We start from the raw sequence: 9,646 nt of genomic DNA, 5'->3' as shown, positions 1-9,646 counted from the left end.
CCCTACACAGTTGTTCAGCCATTTGCAATGGTGATCAAAGCCACACACACACTTGTTGCAGGTTCCACAGTGCTTTGATTTGGAGCTCCTGTCAAAGAAAGGATCATGTTAATAATTCACATACAATCTAAGAGTGGAACCACATTAGAGACTTTTTTGATAAAAGAAATCTAAAGAGGTACAACTTTCGATACAGATGGTAGAGAGGCCAATGAGGAGGGGAGCTCTTCTTGACTTGCTGCTCGCAAAAAAGAGGGAGTTGGTTGAGAGTGTGAAGGTAGAAAGTAACTTGGGTGATAATGGGTGTATCTGCAAGTGCATTTGACGTGGGAGGAGTTTACTCATGAGTAAACTACTCATGAGTAAATGCTCCCAGGCAGGCATCTATTTGTACAGAGAAATAGGAACATATTTACTGCTAATGGTAGCAAACTGCTTCCACTTCCTGGGACCCTGCAATGGGCCCCTGCTGCCACCAGGGGGAGCTCTAAGCTCCCCCTGGGTGTTAGCCCACTGGCTAGCAGGGGGCACCAGGCCAGGAGACAGCCATCTCCTGACCAGGGCTGGGATACTGAACCCTTACCCTGAGGGCTGCCTGTTGCCAGGCTGGGGACAGTGTCCCCCTGCCCTGGCTCCCCAGTCGGAAGCAGGGGACTAGGAAAGAGCTACAGGGGCGGGGCAGGTCCCAGCCTCCTGCCCTGATCCACTAGATGCCCCAGCAGCAGATGGGGGCAGGGGGCTGGGACCTACCCCACCCCTGCAATTCTTTCCAAGCCCTGTGCCTCGATCCCTACCTCCTAGGTGACAGCTCTGTGACTGTGGGGCTGGCGCTGGGAGATCCTTATCTCCCAGTGCCAGCTCTGTCTCCGCAACGATGAAGCAGAGGCTGAGAGGATCTCGCAGCACTGGCCCCACAGTCACAGAGCTGGCACTGGCAGATAAGGATCTCCCAATCCCCCGCTCCCTGATTGTGATGACAAAGCGGGGGTTGAGAAATAAGGATCTTCCAGCCCCTACTCTCTGATTGCAATCTGAGAGCGAGGGACTTGGAGCTCCCTGCTGCCAGGGCAGGGGGACATGGTCCCCTGCCTGGGCTCCAGTGGCGGAGCCCACCCCAGCAGCAGGCAGCTCCAACGGGCAGGCAGAAATCTCCCGCCCCCTGGTGGCTAGCTGACCAGAAGCAGATTTGTTTCTGGTGAGGTGTCTACACAAGCACTACTGCGCAGTAAGTAACTGAAAGTAAATTTGCTACTTGAATATGCAGATAGCAAATGTATTTGCAATTAGTGAGGTTTACTGAACAGTAAGCATGTGCATGTGTAGATGCATGTGTTTACTGCATAATAAACTATGCTCCAGGGCAGTAAAACATCTTGTGTAGAGGTACCCAGTGACGCTGAATTGATACAGTTCAAGATCCTAAGGGGATGAAGGAAAGAGAACAGTAGAATAGACACTTGACTTCAGAAAAGAGAACTTTAGCCAACTCAGGGAACTGATGGGCAGGATCCCCTGGGAAACTAGTCTTGAGGGGGAAAAGAAGAGCTGACTATTCTTTAAGGGGGCCTTTGAGAGGTTCAGGAGCAAGCTATCCTGATACAACAGAAGAATGCAACAGCAGACAAGCCTAACTGGACAGCAACCGCTTCAGTAAGTTGAAACTCAAAAGGAATCCTACAAAAAACTGGTACTTGATCATATCACCAGGAATAGGTATAAGAGTACCAGGAGAAAATTAGTAAGACCAAGGCATGATTTGAGATGCAACTGACAAGGGGACATAAAAGGCAATAAAAAAGGATTCTATGAGTAAGAGGGATGCCAAAGAAACTGTAGGTCTAAGATTCTAAAAAGGATCTAAAGGATCTAAATCCTTGGATTTAGACAATTAAAATCCTTTTTAGTTGTCTAAATCCAAGTGCACACCAAGGGCATTTATAGACATGCTCTGGGAGGTGGTGGGGGGCATCATGTGTATCAGAGCATCACGTGTATCAGCGCATCACATGTATCAGCGTCCCCACATTGAAAAATTGCGATGGGGTGATTTGAACTAGAACTCAAACAAGATTTGGTTTAAAGTGCCCCGCCACCATTTTTCAGCAGGGGGACACTACACATGATGCTGGAGGCTACTGGAGTGTATTAATTTCCACGCTCCAGTAGACTTGATTAATCGAATCTGCTCCAATGCGCTGGATTTACAGCATGTCAGATGAGCCTCGCTGCATGTCTATAGGAGACCTAAAACACTGTGACTGTATCTATACAAGATGCTTCACTGTGCAGTAGATGAATCTACTACACAGTAAGGTGTCATCATGTAACTGTGTGTAGCAGCTACTGTGCAGGAAATTAGGCTAATATATGGCTTTCTACTACTTGTAAATACAGGTAGATTAACTGTGCGTTAACTACTGTGTAGTAGCACATGTGTAGACAGCTGACCGGGAGCAGTCAGCCCAGATAGCAGGGGAAGGCGGGAATTTTCTGCCTGTGGAGCAGCTCCCAGCCAGCCTGGTGCTGAGTGGGGCACAGAGTTGAGGGGTATCTCCCAGCAGTGATGAAAGAACAGACTCTGGATTCTGCTCCTGAAGGACTGGCTCTGGTGGGTTCCTCGCTTGCTCTGGAAGACCTGAGAAGGCAGTAGGGTGGTTGCAGGATGTGTGTGTTGTTGGGAGGAGGGGAAATGTGAACCTGTCTTCTCTGTGCTTGAGCAGGGACAAGGAGGGGATACCTACAACCAGCGTGCCGAGGATGGAGGCTCTGCCCTGATGCCTCCTGCCAGGGCTTCAGAGCCTTGTGAAGTACCTGGAGCTCACCACAAGTTTTATGGCCAGGAGAGTGCGACAGCAGTGCTGGGGAGATGAGGTGGCAGCAGCAGTGGCTGAGCCTGGCCAGTTAAGCAAGTCTTTGCTGATTGTGTGTTAACTCCTGAGTAGAGCATGCCTGCTGCTGCTGTTTTGCCTGTTTCCTGGTGCTGAGCTCCTCTTCCCACCCACAGCCTTGCCAGATGCTCAAGTGGATCACCCACACAGCAAAGACTGGAACAATGCATCTGCAGCCCTGGCTCACCCCACCTTGGTCCAACACTAGCATCCTGAGCTGGGGTTGTGGGGTGCCCCATGGCATACAGCTAGCTAAGGGGGGCAGAAAGGAGGCAGAAAGCCAGGCTACATGGACTTCCAGGACTACAGGCAAGCAGAGGCAAATGCCAGCAGGCAGGCCACAGAGCAGGGTACAGCCAGGCATGATCCAGATGGGAGCGGAGTCTGGGAGCTGGTGGTGCTGGCAGCGGTGGAGAACCTGAAATGGGTGTGCAGGCTACTGCCCTATAACTTGTCCTTGGAGGTGGTGATGGCCATCAAGGCAGGCCTGGGGGACCTGCCACTCTTCCCGTTTTCACCTCTCTGCTCAGCCTAGAGCAGCAACCCCATCTCCTTCCTGCTCAGCATGGGGCTTGCTGGGAGCTGCCCCACAGGCAGGACAGTTCCCACCTGCCCAATGCTGAGCCGGGTAAGCCCCATTTATCATAGAAAATTAGAGTTGAAAGGGACCTCAGGAGGTCATCTAGTCCAACCCCTGCTCAAAGCAGGACCATCCCCAACTAGCTCATCCCAGCCAAGGCTTTGTCTAGCTGGGTCTTAAAAACCTCCAAAGATGGAAAGTCCCTGCCTCAACTCCAGGTTTGGAATCTGCAGAGTGAGAGTGAGTTGGGAAGGTCATGTTTCTCAGCACACTCAGGATCACCACAGCCATAGTGTGGACTTTCCCTGAGGGACACAGAATTGAAATCAATACGATTCTTCCCTCAAACCAGATTAATTAAACAGAAGCACACACATGATAGGTGACTCAAATCTTTACAACCATGACTTCAGGGATGAATCCACTACACACAGTAATGCTATTCCAAACTCACAGCTAAAAACTTCAGGATACCCCATATTCTAATTGTGCTGGAGCAAGGGTGGAGGTGGAAGAAAAGGATACTGGGTGATACTTACACATCGACATCACAGATATGGCAATGACGGTTTTCAATTACATGAGCATGTTGGCTACGATTGAAGGTGGCTAGTGGTCCTAGATAATTCCTCTCTCGCACGTTATCATCAGCAGGATCAATGGAGACAGCAGTAAGGTGAACCACTAAGTGACAGATAAAAAACACTCCAGGACACTGAAAGACACAGTTAAGGTTTGGATCAACAGATTCTTTTTCATGTGAATCACTAGAATCAGCTTCTATGTTATTTTTTGGATCTGGATGGATGGTCCTTTCCAAAATATTTAACCTGGCCTTTCTCAGCAAAGTATGCAGTCTAAGGGGGGAAAAATATATACCTTCAGATGTAGAAACAGATACAACATTACAGGCTGGCTAAAAATACGGCCATAAGGCTACCTTATTTTTACGGAAACCTTTATAACCAGGGTTAGACATTATAACCTTCATCACACAATCTCTTTAGATTTTATTGCTACTAAGAAAGCTGTGTTCAAAGTAAACATTTGCTAACTATTTCACACAGGGACTTCAGCAACTTGGTAAGAACTAGATTTAAATCTCAAGAAGTAAGTTGTTTACAGACAGGTGACAAAAATGAGAATCCATCCTCATAGATCTCTTTTGACTTTAAGGTCTCTGAACAAAAACAATTCCTTGAACAGTGACAGGAAAAACTAGTGATATTGACACCACATAAATCCTTACATTTTGCTTCAGCGATAGCTAATAAAGTATCCAGAAAAACAGAGACAGGGCAAATGACAGAACTTAAGACCGCAATGACATATGTGCACCTAGAACTTGATCCATCTGAAGCAACCTTAATTATAGTTTTAGAGTCATTCCACTGCAATACAGGCAATATACAGGAAAGAATTCTTGCTAATATGTTTACACTGGTTATGGAAAATAAGAAAGGTCATTAATTCAGAAGAACCATCCCTCGTAAGTAAAATTTGAATTTACTCTGTGAATAAATATTTATAGCAGGCATTCAAACACTTTTTCAATAACATAGGCTAACCTTAGATTGTTTCATGATGGCCTTTTCTCATGATGTATACAACTGCATGAACTACTTCCCCTCCCAGTCATAACCCTCCCAGTCATAACAACCTTTGGCATCTCCTGGCACTGGAAGAAACCTCCTGGCATCCCAACCAGCTACATTATACAATCCCATTCATATCAAGGTGCATTTTAAAACTTGTAAGGGGCTTAACTGCCTTCAATTCTACTGATATAGTGGTCAAGAAGGGTTTTTTTTATAAGGGGGAGACGGGGGTGGGGGGAAGGGCAGGAGGTCTTAGCATTATGCAGCCCTCATAATAAATGTTTACATTATTATGAATGTAATATTAGGAAAGTAATACATTTGTAACTGTCTTTTAATACATTTTAGCAGTTGGAAATAAGAAAAATCAAATAAAATAGCTTGCTAGCTTTCCAAAGGTCACCAGTAAATGCCCTATACACCAAGAAGAGCAATGAAAGATGACATAAAAGGAATGGAGGAAGGAGTGGTCATGGGAAGAGCCTTGGAGTAAAGGATCAGTTGCTTTAATGTGATGAATATGGAGAAGAGAAGAGAAGAGAAGAGAAGAGAAGAGAATAGCAACATAATTAAAGTTATGGGGGAGGGATAAATTTAAAAAAATCCTTTACTAAGACTGGAGGAGACCAAGATGTTGGCTACAGTAGTTAAAGCAGGAAGCGACTCAGAGTTTTGCTCACCAAGGTGTTTTATAACACCTAACAAATTAAAAAATCCCACTGCTACTTCATTATAACCACAAGTATGGTCATGGCATACTACTAATTTGCAGTCTGAAAGGATACAATGTACCCTGCAGGCAACCAGTGGTGAGGCAGGAGGGGAACAAGGATTCCGAAGCCAGCTAGTGCAAAGAAAAGATACAACAGCCACGCAATAATCTGGAAGGGGTGTGGAGGCCAGCTCCATCCATTCCTTCGGGCATGCTGAAATTGGGCCTCAGGGGTTGCTTCCTCTGCCTTCTCGGGAGCTGTCTTATTAGGAGGTTTGTTGCAGATGTTCATCTGCAGAGAGCAGGAAAAAAGAGAACATAAAGGTAAGCAGATTTTTTTCCCCTCTGAACTTCATATTCTTCGCTTTATTGTAATAGAGCCCTAGATAGGGTTATGCTCCTAAGAGGCTGGAGTCTCATTTAGATAGTTCTATGGGGACAGCATCTCCCCATCAACCAAACAGGACTCTGGCATACTTTATGATTTTTATTTATTGTGGTTTACTACTTGGCCTACTAAAATACGTTTTAAAATATCACAGTTTTCCATATATAACATCATTCTATTATAAACCACCTTTCCCTTATTTGTGATTTATTTTCTCCTAGTGCAAGAGATGACTATCCTTCCTTCACGTTCCAGTCAAGCCAAACTATTTAGCAGTGTAAAGCGTTTCCCCTTGCTCCCCACCATTTCCTTCAACTGAGTTATGGAGGTTGCCACAGTTCCATTTCTTTGGTGCTGCTGACAACAAAATGCCTCTACAATAAAGCGAGGATTCTTTTTTGTCTGAACTAGGGCGTGTCCACACATGCAGGCATGTGTGCTTGCAGCAGCTCAAATAGGAGCACAAATTTGTGCTGGAGATGTTTGCCTCAGCATACATGCCTGAACGTGCACTTTGGTGTGGGGCAAATTGTGCCACTTAGGGCAAACTGACCCTGCCCAGCTCCCCTTCAATTTTCATCCACGGGAAGCTAGAGCCTGGGGCCAACACCTGTGCTGGCCCCAGCAGTATAAAAACCTGCCCTGGCAAGCAATTTAGGACTACTTGTCCTCAGGAGCTTCTGAGGCCCAGCCAGTTAGTATCTAGGGACACTACCCCTTGTGCCAGCTGGACTGCTGAAGCAGTCCTAACCTGGAGTGGCTCCTGCATCCTCTGCCCACTGGAGCATTCTGGCAGTTGGGGTTGCTGTCGCAGGTAACAGCAGGTGACAACCAGACATCATCCCCACTCTTGGACCTGTGGCCCCACGGCTGCGCACCTGCCAGACCTGGACAGGAACTGCACAGCTGCCTAGGCTGTGGTATGGGCACTGCAGCAGAGCCTCCTGCACCTCTGGGCCAGCTGCCAGTGGGCTGTGGCTGCACAGTTAGCCATTGGGTGGCACCACTATCATGTCTTCTGGCACTCGTGCTCTGCCATCTGGGCAACTATCACCCAGAAGATGTGCTCCTTGCAGTGGCCCACTTTGAACTGTCAAAGCATGTCCTCTTGGCCCCAAATGGCCAAAAGATCAGCCACCTAATCTGCCCTCCAGCTGGGTCCTCAGTGCTGGCCCTAGACAGGCTTTCTGCCTGGGTCTTGCCACTTGTCTCACCAGCAGAGATCGTGGTTTTCCCTGTTTAAAAATTGCAAATTCTCTGATAAGAAACCCAAATTCTCTCATTAAAATACCCAAAATCCATGTTCTTTCACTAATAAAATGAATCACCACTCTATATGGAGAAATCAGCTGAGCAATGTTTTATTGATATATTTACAAGTTTAAAGCAATTTGGAAGCCTACCAGTGCCTCTCTCATCATAATAAAATGGATTCTAAATATCTATATACTTTGGCATTTACTTTTGGTTTTTTTGTCACAGAAAAGTCAGAGCTGCCCCTGCCCCTTTTGCTCACCAGGATGCATGGTGCTGAGCAGCACTGATATGCCAGTGCCTTGCCCCTGCCCTTGCCCCTCACTCTCAACCCACAGCCCCCCACCTCAGTCCCCTCACTCTTGACCCGCAGCCCCTGCCTGCCCCCACTAACTCCCTCCCAACCACAGCTTTGTCCCAGCACCAGGACAAGTCTAGCTGCAGCTGTCCCACCTACTGCTTTGTGGCTCTGAGCAGTGCCAGCCCTTACTGTTCTGCTCCCCAGTCCATGCTGTTCTTGGGAAACCCTCGACTGGGGATCAGGGACTGAGCTGGGCCCTTTCAGCTTCCCCCTGCACAGGCTGCTCTAGGGGGGCTCTAAGCCTGGCTCTGGAGGCCTCTCCTACCCAGAACGCTCCCCCAACCCCCATCTCTCTCTCATACACCCCTGATGCCACCTCCACCCCTCCCCGCAGCCCAGGGCTGCAGTGTGGCAGTTGCCCCTGCAGCCGCAGCTCCCGCCAACAGGTCCCATCCCATTCCATCCCATGTGGCCAGTTGGGCACTCAGGGTGTAAGATTGGGGGGGGCGGGTTGGGGTTTGTTGCTGGGTATCTGGGTGAGAAGCTTGTGGGGGTGGTTTGGTGGTGTGGGGTTTGTGGGTATGGGGGGGGACTGCTCAGGGCACAGCCCCCCAGGACTGCTCAGGGCACTGCCTGTGCCACATGTCACGGGCCTGGCCCGGCTCAGCCCAGCCTGGGGCCGTGTACCTTCAGGCAGCACCAGGCCACTCTGGCTGTCACCCAGGGCCCTGGCACTGCTTGCAGGGGCTGTGCATTGGGCCGGGCAAGAGGCTGGCTGTGGCACAGTCCTCTGGAAGCGCTGGAAACTGACCTCTTTACTTATTTAAATACACACTACAACAACACTGGTCAAGTTACAAATGGATATGGCATTACAGTAGACATTTGGGATCTCTTCTTGAGGCTGCCAGCAACTTACTGTATGAGCAGAGGCAAACCATTTCCCCTCTTAGTGTTCCAGTCTCTCACTCTGTAAGCTGATTCCTTTGTAATATGTTTTGAGAGCTCTGGATGACAAGTGCTTCAAAGTACTGCTGTTATTACATTCATTACATGCAAAAACCTACAATAAAAGAACATCAAGATGCAAAGCCAAATGCTCAAAATTTAGGAACTGCCAGAATTAAGGCTACCCAAACAACCTGAAATACACCCTTGAGTATGTGTGTATTATGACTCATTTCTTTAATTTCACAACCTTGGGCTATTTTTTCCATTATTCCTCTGAGCCCTGCAGTTCCTTCCACACTACTTCTCTCGTCTCTGTGCTCTCTGGGCACCAGCCGAGGGAGTACTGGGAACATAAAAGAGACTGTCCTACTACATCTCAGATCCTGTGGGGAGCATCAAGCACTTGGCAACCAGGAGCATTATAAAGGCCTGCTCAGCCCCATTAACTGTAGGCTGGGGCATACTCAAGGCAGACAATTTAGCTGTCAGAGTAAAAAAAAGCCTCTACTGAGCATGTATGAACCACAATACTTTCAGAGACAAGTAATTTAGTCAGATTCAAGACATTTTTATAGGAAGAGGAAAAGGCACCTCTCTAGCACCCCCTGACAAATTTCAAATCCTCATTCCATGTCCTTGCACTTAGAGCTTTTAAAGGAAGGTTTTAAGACTTTTATTTAATATGGACAAAGCAATGTTTTCCCCCCAGTCTCAGCATGGGACCGCTTAGTCTTAATTGCCTGTTTAGCCACAAAAGTTTAAAAAAAAAAAAGTTCAGCTGACAGCCAGCCAAGGTTCCCTCTAAGGTGCGCACGTGTGTGGCTGTGCACAACTAAAAGTGTGGCCGTGCACAGCCTTTTCAAGGCCGTGTACCAGGAGAGACTGGGGCGGGAGCCTGGCGTGGTCTCCGCCGGCTCCGGGGAAGTGCTCCGCTCCCTCGCATCAGGGTTGGGGGGTGGAGCACTTCCCCAGAG

General features: G+C 48.0%; 1 protein-coding gene across 1 annotated transcript in view; it reads right to left on the bottom strand.

Moving 5' to 3' along the window:
* Positions 1–9,646, bottom strand: part of ZDHHC1 (zinc finger DHHC-type containing 1) — a 47,519-nt gene that overhangs the window by 26,444 nt on the left and 11,429 nt on the right. The window contains exons 2-4 of the mRNA XM_025209450.1: positions 5,852–6,070; positions 4,008–4,183; positions 2–88 (exon numbers count right to left, since the gene is read on the bottom strand). Of these exons, the coding sequence (XP_025065235.1) occupies positions 2–88; positions 4,008–4,183; positions 5,852–6,070 (482 nt within the window). The remainder of the gene's footprint in view (position 1; positions 89–4,007; positions 4,184–5,851; positions 6,071–9,646) is intronic.

Source organism: Alligator sinensis, unplaced genomic scaffold, assembly GCF_000455745.1.
Source record: "Alligator sinensis unplaced genomic scaffold, ASM45574v1 scaffold642_1, whole genome shotgun sequence".
Classification (NCBI taxonomy): domain Eukaryota; kingdom Metazoa; phylum Chordata; order Crocodylia; family Alligatoridae; genus Alligator; species Alligator sinensis.
Note: the sequence above shows the minus strand (reverse complement) of the source record. Positions and strands in the feature narration are given on the sequence as shown.